Source organism: Panthera tigris, chromosome A3 (assembly GCF_018350195.1).
Source record: "Panthera tigris isolate Pti1 chromosome A3, P.tigris_Pti1_mat1.1, whole genome shotgun sequence".
NCBI lineage: Eukaryota > Metazoa > Chordata > Mammalia > Carnivora > Felidae > Panthera > Panthera tigris.
This window is the reverse complement of record NC_056662.1, coordinates 118,764,173-118,784,669: the sequence shown is the minus strand read 5'-3', so window position 1 is coordinate 118,784,669 and position 20,497 is coordinate 118,764,173. Positions and strand designations below refer to the sequence as shown.

The following is a 20,497-nucleotide window of genomic DNA, read 5'->3' as shown; positions in this document are numbered from 1 at the left end:
AGTGACACTTCTTGTAGCATCTAAGGAATCTCTCCCCTCTCAGCACTAGGCCAGTGCTGACATCACAACAGGGTTAAGATGACCACCCGGACACCTCAGGATGCCTGAGTCCTAGGGAGGGGGCGAGAGGGAGGCCATGGAGTCATGGGAAAGAGAGATCAAAGGTACAGCAGCCTTATAAGACAGACTGGTGGACACGGGCCAAGTTTGAGCAGAGGTATGGCAGGTCCACGGGGCAAGGTCAGCAGAAGATGAGAAAGAGAAAGTGGAACATGATGGGCACGTCAGGCAAAATTGGAGTCACTGTAGGAGTTCTGCCAGAAGAGAGTGTGACAGTCAGGGATCTGGGTTGCAACACAAACTGGCTTTCGCAGATAGAACCTGAAAGTAAGTGCATTGAAGGGTTATTGGGAAGCTCTCAGAGTTACCGGGAAGGCTGGAGAACCAGGCTAAGGGATGAGGGGACAGAGACGAGGCTGCACCTGCAGATGGCACGGGGGTAGGGGCCATCACTGCCCCCTGCACACCAAAGAGGTGCTTCAGCTTGCAGCACCAGCGTGGGCAGCCCTGGACCTGGGATACTGTCCTGCTGGGGCTCACAGCCTCCCTGGAAACCAGGTGCTGCTGCTGGGCCCCACTGCCTTCTCAGGACATTCCCCCCTGTGCCTTCTTTTTTGTGTCATCAGCCTCTGTATCGAGATTTCAGGCTGGTGCTTCAGGCTGGTAGAGCTCAGCTCATGTCCCCACAGCCTAGACGCGTGCTCAGGGGCACGGGTGCCGGGAAAGGGAAATACAGTGGGAGGAGGGCTCTGCATACTGGAAGCTCACCGTGGGGAGTTTCCTTGTCAAAGGAAGGGAGTGCGGTACCGAGCAGCCAAAGACCTGACAAATGTCTGTTACGCAAGGACGTGAGTGCGAATACGGGTGAGGGGTGGGGGACTGGCACTGGTAGGGACAAGGCGAAAAAGCAGGACTTCCATGTGGCTGTCACGGACACCATTGCCCCCAGGGCAAGGCAAAAGGCAGTGAGGGGAATACTGGATGTACAAGCTACGTGGCAAAGGCCCGGTTTCCTCCTGGAGTATTTTAGACATTTGAGATGGCTGCACTCAGATATTATCTCGGCAGTGTCTGACTCAACTGGTATGTAGCATGGAGGTTTTTTTCTTTTCTCTTTTGTTTGTTTTTTTTTCTCTTTTCTTTTTTCTTTCCTTTCCTTTCCTTTCCTTTTTTTTTTTTTTTTTCCTGTATGGAGTCCAACGCAGGGCTTCAACTCAAGACCCTAAGATCAAGACCTGAGGGGCGCCTGGGTGGCTCAGTCGGTTGAGCGTCGGACTTCGGCTCAGGTCATGATCTCGCGGTCCGTGAGTTCGAGCCCCGCGTCGGGCTCTGTGCTGACGGCTCAGAGCCTGGAGCCTGTTTCGGATTCTGTGTCTCCCTCTCTCTCTGGCCCTCCCCCGTTCATGCTCTGTCTCTCTCTGTCTCAAAAATAAATAAACGTTAAAAAGAAAAAATTTAAAGATCAAGACCTGAGCTGAGATCAAGAGTCAGATGCTTAACCGACTGAGCCGCCCAGGCGCCCCTATAGCATGGAGGTTTTTGACACCCCGTGCTTCTATCCTCTCTCTTGCTCCAGGAAAGAGATGGGACAGCCTGCAGATAACTGAGTACTTAGTCCGAAGAGCTGGAAGCGGGGCTGGGTGAGGGCTGACAGGTGACCGCTGAGAGCTGAGCTCCAAGCTTCGTGAACAGACAATTCCATGATGTCTGAGCTTCCATTATGAATCAAGGTGATCAAATAAATCTGTCACAAATTTTAAATGTGCGTTACTGTTGTTATATTATGTGGTAATTAGACATAGAAACAAACAGCCAGAATCTTCTTTTTTCAAGCCAAACCAAATACTTACAGTTTTTTTTCTCACTTTGCTATTATTCTAATATCCATGAGAAGTATCAGTATTAATTTCATCTATCTCTGTATCTCTCTGTACAATTGAATCCCTTCTTCACTTTTGTTTAAAAATTTAGATCTGGGAGGGGCGCGTGGGTGGCTCGGTCGGTTAAGCATCCGACTTCGGCTCAGGTCATGATCTCACGTCCGTGAGTTCGAGCCCCGCGTCGGGCTCTGTGCTGACAGCTCAGAGCCTGGAGCCTGTTTCAGATTCTGTGTCTCCCTCTCTCTCTGCCCCTCCCCTGTTCATGCCAAAATAAATGTTCATGTCAAAAATAAATAAATGTTAAAAAAAATTAAAAAAAAAATTTGGATCTGGGAGGCAAAGCACTGAGTCACTTTCCTCATTTATTTACACACTGAAAACTTTTAATGTATTTTTAAATGTTTATTTTTGTGAGATTGAGAGAGAGAGAGAGAGAGAGAGAGAAGATCCACTGTCAGTAGAGAACCTGATGTGGGGCTTGAACTCACGAACTGTGAGATCATGACCTGAGCCGAAGTTGGATGCTTAACTGACTGAGCCAGGCACCCCTGACATTTCTAATCTGTGCAAGGTTCCTCCCATTTTATTTCATATTTTTCCCCTCTTCCTCTGTCATTGCCTTACCTTTCCAGGTTCCCTCTGTAATGTATTTGATGTACATCATTAAATATGTGTGAAACCTCATGTAATATAGTTTTGTATGTTTTTAATTTACACAAATGGCATTGTACTATAAATCATTTTCTGTTTCCTTTGTTCTAATTGCTGAATGTGCAGCTAGTTACTAGCTTAATATTGCTATACAGTATTTTATAGCATGTGGGGTAGGCCATGGACAGGCCTGCGGCTGGCCCAATAGTACAACAAAGAATTTTCTTACATGGTAGATTATAGGCCCTTGAATGCTGACCCAGTCCCTCACCAAGCCTAATCCTATAAAAACTTAGTCCCAACTCTGAACTCATTAGATCCGTCTTTCTCCCTCTAAATGGCCTGCACTGATCACCAGAATTTGGGCATGTTTCTGGGAGGAACTAGGAAAGCATTGTTCTTTGCTTTACTTGTTTTCTAGTTTATCAGCGAACCGAAGTGATAACAATGTAGCCTTGGGTCTGAGTTGTCATATTAGCCAGCTTTCAAACCAAGCTAACCCTTTGTGATCCGGACTACTTCAATGTGCATCCTTCACAGTTTATTTACTCCACCCCGGTAACAGATGCTTAGATTGATTCCAACAATAGCTGTCACAAACAAAGCCGTGATGAACCTATGTGAGGATTTCTCATGGACACACCCAGGAGTGGTATTGTGGGGTCATAGGCATGTACAACGTTTATTAAATACTGCTTCATTGCTTTCCAGAATGGCTGGGCCAGATTGCATTCCCACTAGCTAACGGCAAGAGTTCTTGTCCCGCCCTATCCTCACCAACACTTGGTATTATCCGTCTTTTTAATTTTTTGTCATTCTGATGGGCAGAAAATACTATCTTGTTTGTTTGTTTTTTTAATTTTTTTCTTTCTTTCTTTTTTTTTCTTTTTTTATTATTATTTTTTTTAACGTTTATTTATTTTTGAGACAGAGAGAGAGACAGAGCATGAATGGGGGAGGGGCAGAGAGAGAGGGAGACACAGAATCGGAAGCAGGATCCAGGCTCTGGGCTATCAGCCCAGAGCCCGACGCGGGGCTCAAACTCACGGACGTGAGATCGTGACCTGAGCTGAAGTTGGACGCTTAACCGACTGAGCCACCCAGGCGCCCCAATACTATCTTGTTTTAATTTGAATTTCTCTGATTACGAGTGAATTTAAACAACTCTTCATACATTCTTACACTCCTGTGAATCGTCATTTCCCTCCTTTGTTTATTTTCAATTTGTGTATGTAAGAGGTGATTTTTATCTAAATTTTTTGAAAAGTTTAGTAACTTAAAGAACGGTTATGAGGCACCTGGGTGGCTCAGTTGGTTAAGTGTCCAACTTTGGCTTGGGTCATGATCTCGCAGTTCGTGAGTTCAAGCCCCGCGTCGGGCTCTGTGCTGACGGTTCAGAGCCTGGAGCCTGCTTTGGATACTGTCTCTCTCTCTCTCTCTCTCTCTCTCTGACCCTCCCTGGTCACACTCTGTCTCTCTGTTTCTCTCTCAATAAAAAATAAATAATTAATTAATTAATTAATTAAAAACAAAAGAATGGTTACAAGGCAAGGTTGATCTGGAAGGTAGTTTCTTCTCAATCAGGTACCAAATCACCTCAGTCTTAGGGAGTATCCCAATTGGCCCTTATTTCTATAACCTGTTAGTGGTAGCCTGATCTGGGCGTTTCCACAGGGCCACGTCCTTAACTCAAATAATGCTCAATTATGGGTGCCACATTCCACTGGAGGGACATATGCAAACCAAAATGGTAGTACTGATAGTTATCTGAGAGTCATCTTATATGAAGAGAGTTAGCTTGGAGCAGCTTAGAGGAAAATACCAATGTTATCTTCAAATAGTTGAAGAGCTGTCATCTGAATGTGAGGGAAAGTTCCCTCTGTGTTGCTCCGGAGCACAGAGTTAGGACAAATAGGTGATGTTACAGGGAAGCACACTTAGACTCAATGTGTGGAACACTTTTCCGTCAGAAATACCAAGCACTGGGGGCACCTGGGTGGCTCAGTCTGTTGAGCATCCAACTTCAGCTCAGGTCATGATCTCACGGTTTGTGAGTTGGAGTCCCGCATCAGGCTCACTGCTATCAGTGCAGAGCCCGCTTCAGAGCCTCTGTCCCCTTCTCTATCCGCCCTTCCCCTGCTCATACTCTCTCAAAATAAATTATGAAATACCAAGCGCTGTAATCAGTCCTATTGGCATCAGCAAGCTAACTGGTGGTGCTCAACGACTGGACAGACCACTGGTTGGCTAGGGCATTTCTGCATGGAGCAGGGAATTAGTCGAGATGCCTTCCAAGATTTCCTCTAATGCAGATGTGATTCAATTGAATTTACATGTATTGAGCCCCTGGTACATGTAAGACTCTGGGTTAGGTATTACAGGAGACACAGCAGCAGTTCCTTAGATGGTTTACATCTTACCAGGGGAGGAGAATCGACGTTTAAGGGACTGCTAGCCCCACTGCCAGGGTCTTTACATGGATTATTTTAATCTTCACAATCACTTGATTTGGTAGCTCCTGGTAACCTTACTTTCCAGATGAAGAAACTGAAGTTCAGTTTGATTAGTAATTGCTTAAAATGACCCAGCTAGGCGCCTGGGTGGCTCAGTCGGTTGAGCGTCCGACTTCGGCTCAGGTCATGATCTCACAGTTCGTGGGTTCGAGCCCCGCATCAGGCTCTGTGAGGACAGCTCAGAGCCCGGAGCCTGCTTCCGATTCTGTGTCTCCCTCTCTCTCTGCCCCTCCCCCACTCACACTCTGTCTCTCTCTCCTTCAAAAATAAATAAACATTAAAAAAAAAATTAAAAAAAAAATGACCCAGCTAAGTGAGATGGACCAGGGCTTCAAGATCAGATCACTGTGACTCCATCACGTCATGCCATGAGTCTATAAATTTGTAAGTCACAAGTGTAGCTTCAAATTTCTTGGCTTGGAAAAGGGTTAAAGCATTCGCCTCCCCTGGTTCTGCCTCTGGAAAGTGACTTTTTCCTCTCTCTGTTCTCTTCTTACTTTTGGTGCTTCTGTGATTTTTCCAACCGTCTCATGCAGGTCAAGTTGCCATACCTTATGCTCTCCCCTCTTCTCTCTCTCTCAATTTACCTAAAGCCTTCTTTGCTCTTCAGCGCTCTGACTTTTGCTGCTGTAAAAATTCCAGTTCCTGTGATGGCTCATGTGTGCCTTGTAGCCCATTTTGCATTGATGCACCCAGGAGTTTACTCTGTATATCTTCATGTTAAAAGAGAACTACTATGTTTGTGTTTTGCTGCTCTCATTTTTTAAGTAGTGCGAATTGAGCAGTTATTACTTTAATGCCTAGTTGAATGGCCAATTATTAGAAAATAATTATCCTTTGCCTTGGATGATTCTTTTTTCTTTAAGACATGAACAAATGGTTAATTTACATATTTACATTTTTATATGTAAATATACAACCTGTAGATTGGTGAGGGTTCCTACTGGATCCATAATCACTTTTATTTATTTTTATATTTCTATTTTTAAAAAAATGTTTATTTATTTGGGCGCCTGGGTGGCTCAGTTGTGAAGCATCTTGACTTCAGCTCAGGTCATGATCTCATGGTTTGTGAGTTTGAGTCGCACATCGGGTGAGCTAGAGCCCCGCTTTGGGTGAGCACCAGCCCCGCTTCAGGTGAACAGGAGCCCTGCTTCTCTCCCTTTCTCCCTCTCTCTTCCCCTCTTGGGATTCTCTCTCTCTTTCTCTGCCCCTCGCTCACTTGCGCACGCTCTATCAAAAAGAAATATTTATTGGGGCGCCTGAGTAGCACAGTCGGTTAAGCGTCCGACTTTGGCTCAGGTCATGAACTCGAAGTTTGTGGGTTTGAGCCCCACGTCGGGCTCTGTGCTGACAGCTCAAAGCCTGGACCTACTTTGGATTCTGTGTCTCCCTCTCTCTCTGCCCCTCCCCGGCTTGCACTCTGTCTGTCTCTCTCAAAAATAAATAAACGTTAAAAAAGGTAAAGTAAAATGTTTAAGAGAGAGAGAGCACATGCACGTGAGTTGGAGAGAGTCAGAGAGAGAGGGAGACCAAGAATTCCAAGCAGGCTTCTTGCTGTCAGCACAGAGCCCAACGTGGGGCTCAAACTCAGGAACTCTGAGGTCATGACCTGAGCCGAAATCGAGAGTCAGATCTTTAACTGACTGAGCCACCCAGGCGCCCTCTCTTCTGAGTTTTCAGTTTTTTTTTTCTGACACTGAGAATTTCTCCAAATTAGTATTGTTTTCTAGGGAAAAAAGCGACCTGGTGACTTTCATTTTATTTTCTCTTCAATAAACATGTTTTGACTTTCTGATATGTTGAAGACTCTTTGCAAAGTCATGAATATAATAGTCACAAGCTCTTAAGGAGACTCCAATTGGATAAAATATGTACACAAATATCTTTATAAATGTGGAAAATGTGTAAGAAGTGTCTAAATAAAGAGCTACGGGAAGAATATTTACATGGTTATTCATCAAAATACTAATAGGGGTTATCTCTGGGGGTAGATTTTTTTTAAGTGTGCTCTGTGTCCAACATGGAGCTCAAATTCGCAGCCCCAAGATCAAGAGTCACGTGCTCTCTGAGTCAGCCAGGTAATCCTGGGAGTAGAATTTTTTTTTTTTAATTTTTTTTTAATGTTTATTTATTTTTGAGACAGAGAGAGACAGAGCATGAACAGGGGAGGGGCAGAGAGAGAGGGAGACACAGAATCCGAAACAGGATCCAGGCTCCGAGCTGCCAGCACAGAGCCCGACGCGGGGCTCGAACTCACCGACCGTGAGATCATGACCCGAGCCGAAGTCGGACGCTTAACCGACCAAGCCACCCAGGCGCCCCGGGAGTAGAATTTTTAATAATTAAATATTTTTGTTTTGTTTATCTGCAGGTTCTAAGTTTCTAAAGATAAATATGTATTACAAAAGAGAAACAAATTCCTTCCAGCAAGAGTGTTGCTGAAGACAGGCCATGGCGAGGATATTTAAGCTGAAGGCTGAAGGGATAGAGGTGGGGGGAGGGGGGATGCATTTCACATGGAGAGAACCACGTGAAACTAAGCATGAAGTCAAGAAGATGCATAGTAATTGCAGAAAAAAACGACTAGTTCAGTTTGTCTGGAGACTAATGTGAGGAAGCTGGGATAGGAGATAAAGCTCATTGGCTAGGGCTTGCCATTAAGTGCCAGCTGAGTAGTCTGGCATTTCAGAACTGAGGTATCCCCGGAGAAGCTTAGGACAAACACATCCAATGGGATGGGAAGGCTCATGGGGCAATCATTCTCTAACAAGAGGTAGGACTAAGTCAAGATATGTAGGCAGAGCAGAATATTGGCAGGTGATGGAGAGAAGAATGGTTGCAGCCTCTCAGCAATCAGGGATGTCTAACAAAGCCCTTCCTCATGGAAATCTCTGCTGAAGGCTGGGAGAGTGAACGCAGGAGGTAGGCACTAGCAAATAGGCAAAATCCCTGAGATTGGAGTGGTAGCTTTTATGGCCAGGTGACGACATAGCAGTGGGACTGCCATTCACGGGAATAACTCCATTTTTAAGGATAGAGAGAGCAAGGGGCAGAGAAATCAGAGGAAGAAATCAGGTACAGAGGATGGAAGATACATGCAGGAAGAGGAATAATGATGATCCTGAGGCATAATAATGATCTTCTGAGGCAGGAATTTTTTTAAAGTTTGTTTGTTTGTGTCTGTCTGTGATCTCTACCCCTAACATGGGGCTCGAACTCAAGACTCAAAGATCAAGAATCACATGCTCTTTGGACCCAGCCAGCTAGGCGTCCCAAGGTAGAATGTTCCTTTTTTTTTTTTTTTTTAATTTAAATGTTTGTTTATTTCTGAGAGAGAGAGAGAGAGGGAGCACAAATGGGGGGGGGGCGGGCACCAAGGTAGAAATTTCCTATAAGCTTTAAAGGCAGGTCCTAAAAGTTGAAGCAGAGGACTGGAAACATGACTTTGGTCAGCTGCGTGTTCTCTAGAAAGATATAGAAATAATACCTTAACTAATAATATGAGCATATAAATATATCTATTTTCTTTCTTGGCTTTGCAAATATTTGGGCAAGATTTACAGAGAAAAATTTTTAAGGGCATAAATCCTAAGCTAGTACTAACTAAATTGGCATTTTCTTTCACTAAGTTTTAGGATTTATCAAATATTACTTCATAACACTATGTTTTCCTTTTAGGCCTACATAGACCCCATTTTATTCTTTTTTCCCCCCTAAAGTCAGAGGCCTTTCGTGCCTTGATCATTCCAGCCATCTTCCGTGGCAACATAGCTTGATGCTTAGGTCTTACTTCAGCAAAACTATTAATTAACTTTGGGGAAGCTGAACATTGAGAACTGGCTGAGCCTCCCAATTCCCACCTCCATACAATGTGATGTCCTGTAGAGGTCTTCTTCCCTGTCCCCTTGCATATAGTGCTGGCTCTGCCACTAATATGTGACCTCTGGCAAGTCTCTAACCTCTCTAAGCCTTAGACTTATCTGTAAATTACACACAGGAGTTGAATTATGATGTAAAAGATATGAAAGCTCTAAAATTCTATGATCCAGACCCAATAATAAATACAATTTGTTAATAAGTGCAGTTCACTCCTAAGGTTTCAGAATATGGAGCCCATGGAGAAAAAGCTCCACGTGCTGTAACTGCTCCAAACACCCGGGATAGGGGTGCCTGGGTGACTCAGACAGTTAAGCATCTAGCTTTTGATTTTGGCTCAGGTTGTGATTTCATGGTTTGTGGGTTCAAGCCCCGTGTCAGACTCTCCGCTGACTGAGGAGCCTGCTTGGGATTCTCTCTTTCCCTCTCTCTGCCCCTCTCCCACTTGCGTGCTCCAGCTCTCCCTCAAACCAAATAAACAGTAAAAAAAGAAAGAGCTAGGATAAAACGTGAAGTTTCTAAATTTATTTTTCAATTTTTAAAAAAAATTTTTCAAGTTTATTTGGAGGGGGCAGAGATACAGAGAGAAGAAGAGCGAGAATTCCAAGCAGGCTCTGTGCTGTCAGCACAAGGCTGATGCGGGGGTGGATCCCATGACCCAGAGATCAAGACCTGAGCAGAGATCAAGAGTTGGATGCTCAACCGGCTGAGCCACACAGGCGCCCCAATTTATTTTTTATATGTAACTGCCCTTATTCCCAAATTTTATGTCATGGAATTAATTGGGCTTTCTACATTTAGAAATAATAACATTTAAGAAATGCTTTACAACACTGGGGCTTGAGTTAAACTTATTTGAAAGGGAGAATCATGCTAACACTCCGGAGTGCTCAATGTAATGCCTCTTAATGGATGACAAACCTGTGAAGCACTGATCATAGCTCATTTTGTGATTTGCATAGCCAGCCTATATTAGAATTGTTGGCATTATCATAAGGCATTCCCAACTATAGAAAGAATGATCCATAGAGGATAAGGTTTAAGTGACAAGAGCAATCACAGAAACAAACTGAAGAGCGAGATGTATCAGAGAAGACGAGCATTTTCAGTAGTGAAGCTTCAGGGGTGGTTGGGAAGGAAAAATGCAAGCCAAGTCTTTAAAAAATGGGAGATTGAAATACGATTACCCTAACAGCCTCGAAGAACAATTTTAATTACGTATTAAACGCACAAACGTTTTGGGGGTGGTGGCGGATGTAAAAATGTAGTTTTTACTTCTCTCTCAAACCCTGTTTCCAGATGCCTCAGGGTTTTCTCTTGTAGGAGTTTGAACTAGCCCACCAGGTTCAACTGCCCTACCACCACATCCTGGGTGTGCTTGGCAGCGATGAAGCACATTGAGAATGGCAGGGCAGGGGCGTGACTCTTTAAACGACAGAAAGGAAAAAGAGGAACAGGAAAGGATAAAAACTAATAGGGAAGAAAGGGTGTAAGGCACAGGAAAAGGAAGGGCAAGGAAGAGGCAGCGTCGGGTTGGGGTTGGCTTCACTGTCCTTCAATTCTGGACACCGGTGGTTAGCTTTTGGCCGCAGGGACCAGCCCTGCTGCCTCCGTATGGCGCTGCTGGGCTCTCGGGCATTCCAAAAGGACGGCAAGGCCTGGAGCGGGTCCTGGGCGTAGAGCACAGCACCGAAGCTTCGACTTCTCCCTGCACCCAGGTGTTCTTCAGTCCTTCTCCCCTCGCCCTGGAAGGCGGATTACATCATTCCAACCTGAGCAGCCCGGCCAGTTTTTCCATTTCAGACTCCTGTTCTCTGGAACGTCAACTTTTGCTCCTGAAGTAAACCAGGATGTAGCTCTAATGCTTCTCCTGTTATCATTAGCCACCAGGGAGGGCACTCCAGGATGCGTCTCATCTTAGCAAAGAGCCTATTAATGACCCAGGGCGCCACTTTTTCTGGCGTTTACGAACTACAGCTACACAGGAACTCACGGCCATCAAGGGCTGTTGCTGCGCCAAGCCCCTCAGCTCGACACACGCGACACACACAACCGGGGGCATCCTCAGCGCGGCCGGGGAGGCGGCCCCGAGAGGAAAGAGGGTGTCAAGGGGCTACTCCAGCGTGCAGCGCCTGCGCAGTCACCAGGCAGCGCCTCCCCGCGGGGCGTACTCTTAACGCGGCGCACCCTATCAGGCGGCCGCAGGGAGCGCGCCCGCGGCCTCGCCCTCTCTCGCCCCTCCCTTCTCTCTTCTCCGTCCGGCCTCAGACAGAGGCTCGGAGAGCCGGCGCACCACTCCCCGCCCCCGCGTGCCCCTACACGCTCCGGCGCGCGTGCGCAGAGGCGATCCGCAGGGCTAGGGCGCGAGGGAAGGGCGGGCGTACGTCCTTGCGTGCGTCTCAGGCAGCGCGCACGCCGGCGTGAGAGGGCACGGGGAAAAGGTGGCTCTGGCCGGGGCGGCTCGGCTTCCTGTGGCTATGTAGCTGAGCTCGTCGGCTCGGGGTCCTCCACTGCCACCGCCGCGTCCTGGCGCGGAGTTTCTGCTTGGGAGGGAGACTGTCCTCACGTCCGCCGCACTCCCTCGACGGCAGAGCTTGCTTGCTCGCCCGTGGGAGCGTCCCGGCCGAGCAGCCCTGAGGGGGGAGGGGAGGCCATTTTGTCCCGACCGACTCCCCGGAACCGGGCGGAGCGGCTGGGAGAGGCTGCGGAGCCGCGGTCGCCGCCCTCGGAGGCACCGGACGCCGCCACCGTCGGGGGGCTTCCTCGACGAGGCCGTTCGCAGGTCGCCCGCGCCCTCTCGAGCCCTCGTTTTTCCCACGCTTCCCCGGTCCTCCGGCCTGAGAACGCCCGAGCGAGGAGTTGGCTGTAGTGAGAGGGACCGATCCCTTGGGGCCGCCGGCGGCGAGAGCCTGAGCCGCTCCTCCCAATGGCGAAGAAGACGTACGACCTGCTTTTCAAGCTGCTCCTGATCGGAGACTCGGGAGTGGGGAAGACCTGCGTCCTTTTTCGTTTTTCGGATGATGCCTTCAATACCACCTTTATTTCCACCATAGGTAAGACCTGTGGGAAGATGGTGTACGGTCTGGGTAGCTGCAGACCGTTTCTGTTACTCCAGACATCTTGCTTCCCGTAATAAACGCCTTTGTTTCAGTGATTCCGATTCCAAGCGACAGACCTAAGTTACTGTTTGAATCGACATCGAGCTTACTGGGGCGGGGTCTTCTGCTTTCCATCCGGTCTTTTGCTTTCAAGTCTCCTACTCTGTTCGGTGCCTCTGATGCAAAATATGCAGCATTAACCACGTTCCAGAATGCTGTTTCTTTAAGCGACTGCACTGGCTTTTTCCATATTTGTGTGGCGTTACTAGATGCACGATACTTGTAAGGGATTTATTTTAGTGGTTGGGATTGAAGCCGTAGGTCATTTGGTAAAGGCCTGAATTTATACTTCAGGGCAAAGAGAAGATTCTGTATGGTCATAACTTAGAGTAAACTTGAGGGTTTGTGTGAGGAATAATTAAAGCAAATTAGAGGGGAAAAGTGAGTTCCCCCGCGTTGACTAATCCATTGATGTGTCAAACAATCGGAGGCTCTTAGTGCTTGGGGTGGGACTCAATGGCATGTTTGCCTCACAGTGCTTTTCCAGACATCAACAGAAACAGTAATCTAAGGGAGATGATCAGTTTCTGTCCTCAAACCCGAAAGAATGAAGTTCTCCCTTCTGTTAGACTTTACGCTAGAATTTCCGGGAAAACGTTTGGCCCGTCCTAGCCGTAGAACTTCTAATTTACTTTCACCTTATGTTTCAGAATTACTTAGTGTGGAAGTAAGAACTAAAGGTTGACCTTTTTAGTTGGTTTCTGGTTTTGGAAAAAAAAAAAAAAAGGGGAAGACTCTGGGAAAATTCCTTTGGATTCTGGTTAGAAAATTTAGTGGCATTAAGACGACTTGTGTTAAATGAATTGTATGCGAAAAATGCCCACCCCCCCCCCCCCCCCCAACCACACGCAGTAAATATCTTAAAGGATACATGGTTGCCTCTGTCATTTGGAACCCAGCACTCAGCATTGGGGCAGTGCAGTGAAACCCAGTTATACATGTAACTAGTTTTATATTTGAGAGATTTTAAAAAGCAACTGCAGCCTTCTCTGAACTCTGGGAATTGCAAAATTAAGCTGATTTCAATTTACAGCATTATTGGAATGGTTGATTTGGATTTATGACAAAATTTTTGTTAGCTACTTAATTCATATGAAATTATACTGAAATTAAGTTGGGCAAATGATAATTTTAAATAGATTTTTAATTTTACTCTTCGTTTTTTCGGGATGGGTGGGAGACATTGCAATCATTATTGGATGTGTATCATACTATTCTCTTGACCTGTCATAAATTCCCTGAAATTTAGAACTTGTTTTCTGCTTGTGGATTAGCACTTCCTACCACTAAGTTTGCTTTTAATATGCCACCACTTTTAGCTGTAACTGGGTGGGTCACATGGTTAGATAGTTCAGCAAATATTTATTGAGCACCTGATGCTAGGCACGGTTTTAGGTACTATAAGTGGTGAACAGGGTAGACCCCTTGAGCAGTCACAACAGAGCGTGGGAAGTGCTACAAAGGGATGAACATAGGGAGGAGAGGGGACCAGCCTAAATCATGGGGGAATCTGAGTAGGCTTGCATGGAGATGGTATCTGAAATGAAGCCTGAAGGACATAGGAATTGGACCAGTGGAATAGGATAGGGCCTAGAAATTCTGGAAAAGGGAGCATAGTGTAAACCTTTAGCAAGATCAAGATCAACTTTAACCTGCCATTGAGAAGGGTGGAATGAGAGTAGGAAGCAATGCATTAAGCCCCATCTATTCTAGTCTTTTCGTAATGGGTACGTACACACAACTAGAACCCAATCCTATAAGATAATGACTCAGTCTTGTGTAGTCTGTCTTTTTTTTTTTTCTTTTTTTTTAAGTTTTATGTATTTATTTAGTAATCTCTGTACCCAACGTGGGGCTCAAACTCACAACTTCGAGATCAAGAGTTGCATGCTCTTCCAACTTTCAGCTAGGCACCCCTTGTGTAGTCCTTTTTTTAGGGGAAATGTGTGGTGGTTTTGGTTAGAGCCTGCTTGGTTGGAATCCTACTTCCACAGGCTGTGGGACTTTGGCAAGTTATTTAACCTCTTTGTGCTTCAATTTCTTCATTATTTTATTATTATTTTTTAAGCTTATTTATTTATTTTTGAGAGAGAGCACTTGAGCAGTGGAGGGGCAGAGAGAGAAAATCCCAAGTGGGCTCCACACTGGCAGTGCAGGGTTTGATGTGGGGCTTGATTTCCTGAATTGTGAGATCATGACTTGAGCTGAAATCAAGAGTTGGATGCTTAAGCAACTGAGCCACCAAGGTGCCTCTCAATTTCTTCTTTAAATAGAATCTACTACATAGGGTAGTTGTGAGGATTTTATGGGTCAGTGAGAGTAAAGCGTCTAGCATGGTGCCAGGCATACTGTAGGAACAGAGTGCTTATTAGCTAGATACAGACTATATGTACCTTTGGCTGTTGAAGGATAGCAGAACAAGTTACTTTATGGATTGAATGCCCTGAGCATATGGTCACTCAAATATTTGTTAGTCTCTGCTAAACAATTTCACATCAGACTCTGAAAGTTTCATATTTTGATATAAAAATATTTGACATGTTTGGTATTTTGATATAGGAGATAGGCTGAAGAGTGTGAACTGAGAAGTGAATAAGTATGAAATTCTAAGTATAGCTCCAACAGATATTGCATGTATCACTCTGTGTGCAGGTTTAGAAGTCTATTAAACCAGTGCTGTTTAAAACAAATAGAATCTGAGCCACATATTTTTTGATATTGAAAAAATTTAGTAAAAAAAGGTTTTTTTTACATTAAAAAAGTAAAAGAAGAATTTAATAATGTTTTAACTCCTTTTCCCCCAAATGGTATCATCTTATTATGTAGTCAGTATTTAAAAATTGTTGAAATATTTTCTATTGTTTTTCTTCAGTGTGTATGTTATTTACTGAAACTAATTTCACTTTGGGTTTGGCACGTTTCAAGTGCTCGATAGTCACCTGTGGCTAGTGGCTACCATATTGGACAGTGTATGTCTGAACAGTCTGAACTAGCTAGTTGGCTAGAAGTGACTTTGTATGCTATTTTTTTACTTTTTAAAAAATGTTATCAGTTGACTACGGTTATCTCTTTAGTTTTGTTTTTTAAAAAATCTAGAGCATTCGCTAATTATGAATGATAGTGAAATTTGAGTTGTTACTTGATTGTTAAAACCTCTTGAGGTTTGAGTAAGTAGTTACCTTGCTAAGTGAGTATTCAGAAATAAATAGAAGTAGGTATTCACAAGGACCAAACTGCCGATAGAAGGCAGACCCTCATTATTCAGATGGAATCATTTTAGTTGTTTGTTGGTCATTGATTCTTAGAAGAAAGAATTTTTATGGGCTTATTATGCCCATAGTGCTCACAAAGACTACAGTATTTAGATTTTTCTGTGTACTTTCAATTCCCACACATTTATAGCAGAAATTATGATATTTATGGTCACATTTATTGCAGAGTTGCAAAAACAAATTACTGTTATGTCCCACACTCACCATTCTCAAAGTGAATCCAAGGGCACTAGAATATAAGCTGCATGAGGGCAGAGGTTTTTTGTTGTTGTTGTTTTTTGTTTGTTTTTTGTGGATAGAGGCTAAGCACTTAGAAGAGTCTCTCTTGAGGCGCCTGGGTGGCTCAGTCAGTTAAGTGTCCGACTTCAGCTCAGGTCATGATCTCACACTCCATGAGTTCAAGCCCCGAGTCAGGCTCTGTGCTGACAGCTCAGAGCCTGGAGCCTGCTTCACATTCTGTGTCTCCCTCTCTCTCTCTGCCGCTCCCCTGCTCATGTTCTGTGTCTCAAAAATATATGTGCTGCCGAAGTGAGCGCTTTGTGTCTCAAAAATAAATAAAAACATTAAAAAAAATTAAAAAAAAAGTTTCTCTTAATGGGTGTGAGATAAATAATGAATGAAGACAGGCAGACAAGTAATACAGTCAGGACCCTTTAATATAGAATAGGGGCCAGTTTTATTTTAATATTTTCCTTCCTGTCTGCTTTCTGAACATTGTATATGTGAAGTATATTGCAATCAGATTTTGCTTAAGAATAATAGCTGTTTGGCTAGTAGAATAATTTTAGGGTAAAACTGGTTTGAGAAATATTTGCTAAAGAGAGCTATTCAGGGGTCCATTTGGTTATAGCCCTCTTGGCAGTATGACGTCAGGAAAACATTACTCTTTAATGGTAGTTACACGGACTTGTCCTAAGGCAGAATTTTTTAGTGGGCTGTATTACTGAATGTGCTATTTTTTGGTATTAATTCCTCATTCCATGCCTTGGTGTATTATTACCTTTTCCATAGGGAATATCTTTTGTTGGGAAATGGATTGTCTGGGCTCCATGCAAGAAGTTAAATTGGTAAAGGCTCTTGCCTCTGGGAGAGGTATAATGAATGCATCCTTTTTGCTAAGCTTTATTAGAGTAGGATGGTTCCACTAACCTGCATTTAAGAATTGGTTGATTTAATTGAACTGAGCCCATTTATATGGGGAGGCTGCTTTTTAGAGAAATGAGCAAAACCCCTGTCATATTAAACATGCCTGGACTTTGCTGTGATTCTCAGTCAGCAGCTCATGCTATAGGAATGCCAGGGTGCCTAAGGAATCTTTCATTTTAATACCTAGTTTTAGGATTGATTAAAAACTATCCAGACATTTTTCCAAAGAAGATCTACAGATGGCCAGTAAGCACATGAAAAGTTGTTCAGCATCACTAATAATTAGGGAAATGCAATTCAAAACCACTATGAGATGTTACTGCAACCCATTAGGATGACTGGCTTATCAAAAATGAACTTTGTCAGGGGCTCCTGGGTGGCTCAGTTGGTTAAGCATATGACTCTTGATATCCGCTCAGGTAGTGATCTTTCAGTTGTGAGATTGATGTCTGCATTGGGCTCCGTGCTGAGTGTGGAGCCTGCTTGGGAGTCTCCTTCTCCCTCTCTGCTCCTCCCCTGCTCACATACATACTCTCTCTCTCAAAATAAATAAACATTTTTTAAAAAAATGAACTTTGTCATACAGTTACCTGTTCAAGTTCTTTCAGTACTTTTGGGTTTAGACCCAGAAGTAGAATTTCTGGATCATGTGGTAATTCTATTTTTAAGTTTTTGGGAAACCACCCTATTGTTTTTCACAGCGGCTGTACTCTTTTGTATTCTTACTGTCACTGCACCAGGGTTCCAATTTCTCCACATCCTCACCATACTTACTATCTATTTAACAGCATTATTCACAATAGCCAAATGGTAGAAACAACCCAAATGTCCACATGAATGGATACACAAAATGTAGTAGTATATGCATAGAGTGGAATATTACTCAGCCTTAAAAAGGAATGAAATTCTCGCATATACAACAACATGGATACCTTAAAAACACTGTGCTAAGGGAAACAAGGCAGACCGAAAAAAGGACAGATACTGTGTGAAATCATTTATATGAGGTACCTAGGATAGGCAAATTCATAGAGAAAGTAGAATAGTGGTTATCAGGGCCCGGAGACTGGGTAATGGGGAGTTATTGCTTAATGTGTACAGAATTTCATTTATTGCTTAATGGGTACAGAGTTTGACTTTGGGAAGATGAAAAAGTTGTGGAGAGGGTAGTGGTGATGATTGTATAATAATTAGAATATCATGTAATGCCACTGAACTGTATGCTTAAAAATGGTTAAATGCACAAAAAGACAAATATTCACTATATGCTTGCACTTACATGAGGTATCTAAAGTCAAATTCATAGAAACAGAAAGTAGAATGGTGAGAGGTAGAATGATAGTCCCTCAGGGACTGGGAGAAGGGGGAAATAGGGAGTTGTTTAATGGGTATAGAGTTTCAGTTTTGTAAGGTGAAAAAGTTCTGGAGATCTGTTGCACAACAAAGTGAATATACTTAACATTACTGTACCATACACTTAAAACTTGTTAAGATAGGTAAATATTTTTTTTAACTTTTATTTATTTATTTTGATGGAGTGGGGGCAGAGGTGGGGGTAGACACTCCCAACAGGCTCCACTCTGTCAGTGCAGAGCCCAGCATGGGGCTGGAACTCCCCAACCATGGGGCTCGACCTGAGCTGAAACTAAAAGTCGGACGCTTAACCGACTTGAGCCACCCCGGCGACTCATGATGGTAAATCTTATATGAATTTTTACCACAGTTTTTAAAAACTGGTAAATTTTATGTTGTGTGTATTTTACTAAGAATCCAAAAAACAAAAGCTACCCAACACTTGACCTAGTTCTCTGTAAGAGCATTTAATCACAGGCAGCTCCTCGGTGTTCCATGTGATAGTTACTGTTAACCAGTGGTCTTTGAGTCAAGAGGATCCTATATGGTACTTTCCCACACTGTAGTATCATTGGTCTGTCTTTTTGTTGTGTGTACCTACATGGAGCTCCTTGGGATGTTAGGAAAAAAAATATCAATGCAGGAAAAGAATCCTGCAATTAATTTTAAGTCAAGAAACAGACTGGTGAAGTGAAGTAAGTTCCAAAAGATTTTATGGGTAATTAGTGAAAGCTTTTTTACTAGAATCCAGATCTAGTTCTATGGCCATATTTCTGATTATGAGAACTTCATGGTTTTGTTTGAAAAAAAAATTAATGATGGCTAATTCTCCCATTCATCAATTTCTATTTGAAAAATGAAGTTGCAGTGTTGTTTTTTGTTTTTGTTGTTGTTTTGGCAGGAGTGAAGAAGTAACAAGTATCAGCACCAAATATCAAGGAGTTTTGTTCGGGTTACTTGTCCTTTGCAAACCTAGAGCTTAACAGAGTAGAGCTAAGCTGATGTTAAGGATAATTATTTTCACTTCCAGAATTACAGTGTATAAGAGTGTACAAATAAGTTAAAGGAATACCTGTATGCCTGTTCGGTTTGAAAAAGAGAAAGAGTGATAGAAATATTGGCAATCTCTTTCAACTTTTAACAGTACCAGTTTGCCCAGCCAGTGCTGTGGTAGGAACTGTAATTAACAGAGAACTGTTAGAGCTCGTTGAGTGTTGATTTACAAATTATAAACTTTTATTTAGCATAAAATATAAATTGCTAAAGATGTATTCTGTATAAATATGAAATATAAATTAGCTAAAGAGATATGCATGGGAAAAATGCTTATGGAGTTGGTTAGGTCAGAAAGGAAGAGTTTAAGGAAGCTACAGAGAATGTTAATAGAACATTTTCTGAATCTGTAAGACCAATAAAAGTCTTGTAAAGATCATAGATTTGCTTCCTTTAAATCGATGAGTATTGGGGGTTAATGGAATCCTGTTTTTTTTTTCTCTTGAAGATTTTATTTTTACGTAATTAGGTGAACTCTACATCCAACATAGAGCTTGAATTTAACAACCCCAAGACCAAGAGTCGCACGTCCTACCTACTGAAGCAGCCAAATGTCCTTGGAATAAGTTTTTAAAATTTGAATTATAAGATAAAGACTTTGAAAATAAATGGTTAGAATAAAATATTAGTGCAGAAAACTCACCTGAAGAGAAATCTGAAATGAGAAAAAATTTTCTTTGAAAACAGTACTGCATATTTTGGATTACAAGCAAAAGTGATTGCTTGATGTTTATCCTTCTTTCCAGAGATGAAATTTTTTTTTTTTTTTTTTTTTTTTTTTTCTTTTGAGGAAAACAGCCATTGGTGGTGGAACACAGAGTTTCCAGTATGGCCCAGAAACAGAGCATCCAAGGTCGTAAATCATTAGAAAAAGGAAAAACAGTTTTGTGGAGACCCAAATAGTACAATGTATCAAAATCAGTATAGAAGGACAGTGTTGATTTGTTTCTTTCATATTAATAGCGATGTATATGCAGACGTGTTTTAATAGAAATTTTTATTAAGGCAATTGTGGATTCATATGCAGTTATAAAAAATAATACAGTGGGAATTCTTGTGCCTTCTACCCAGTTCTCTCAGTGGAAACATTTTTTGAAACTAGTGTAATATCACAACCAGGATATTAACATCTGGCACAGTACATCAGTCTTATTTTACATTTGCATACATACATACATTACATATTTATGTTTCTCAGGTTTTTTTTTTTTTTTTTTTAGTGTTTATTTAGTTTTGAGAGAAAGAGAGCGTGAGTGGGAGAGGGGCAGAGAGAGAGAGAGAGAGAGAGAGAGAGAGAGAGAGAGAGAGGGAGGAAGACACAGAATTGGAAGCAGGCTCCGGGCTCTGAGCTGTCAGCGCAGAGCCTGACGCAGGGCTCGAACTCACAAGCAGCGAGATCATGACCTGAGCTGAAGTTGGATGCCCAAGCGACTGAGCCACCCAGGCATCCCTGTTTCTCAGTTTTACTTGTTTTGATTTGTATATGTTTTAAATTCTCCATAGTTTTATCGCTTGTGTATGTTAATGTAGCC

At 43.1% G+C, this 20,497-nt stretch overlaps 1 protein-coding gene and 1 long non-coding RNA gene across 2 annotated transcripts in view; both read left to right on the top strand.

Moving 5' to 3' along the window:
- Positions 1 to 127: 127 nt before the first annotated feature.
- LOC122237066 lies at positions 128 to 1,821 on the top strand. Its single transcript, XR_006215273.1, has 2 exons — positions 128 to 387; positions 1,637 to 1,821. It is a non-coding gene; the product is annotated as an uncharacterized LOC122237066 (long non-coding RNA).
- Positions 1,822 to 11,422: 9,601 nt separating this feature from the next.
- RAB10 (RAB10, member RAS oncogene family) overlaps positions 11,423 to 20,497 on the top strand; it is a 79,089-nt gene continuing 70,014 nt past the window's right edge. Inside the window, exon 1 of the mRNA XM_007088928.2 lies at positions 11,423 to 12,036. Coding sequence (XP_007088990.1) covers positions 11,910 to 12,036 — 127 coding nt within the window. The 5' untranslated portion in view covers positions 11,423 to 11,909. The remainder of the gene's footprint in view (positions 12,037 to 20,497) is intronic.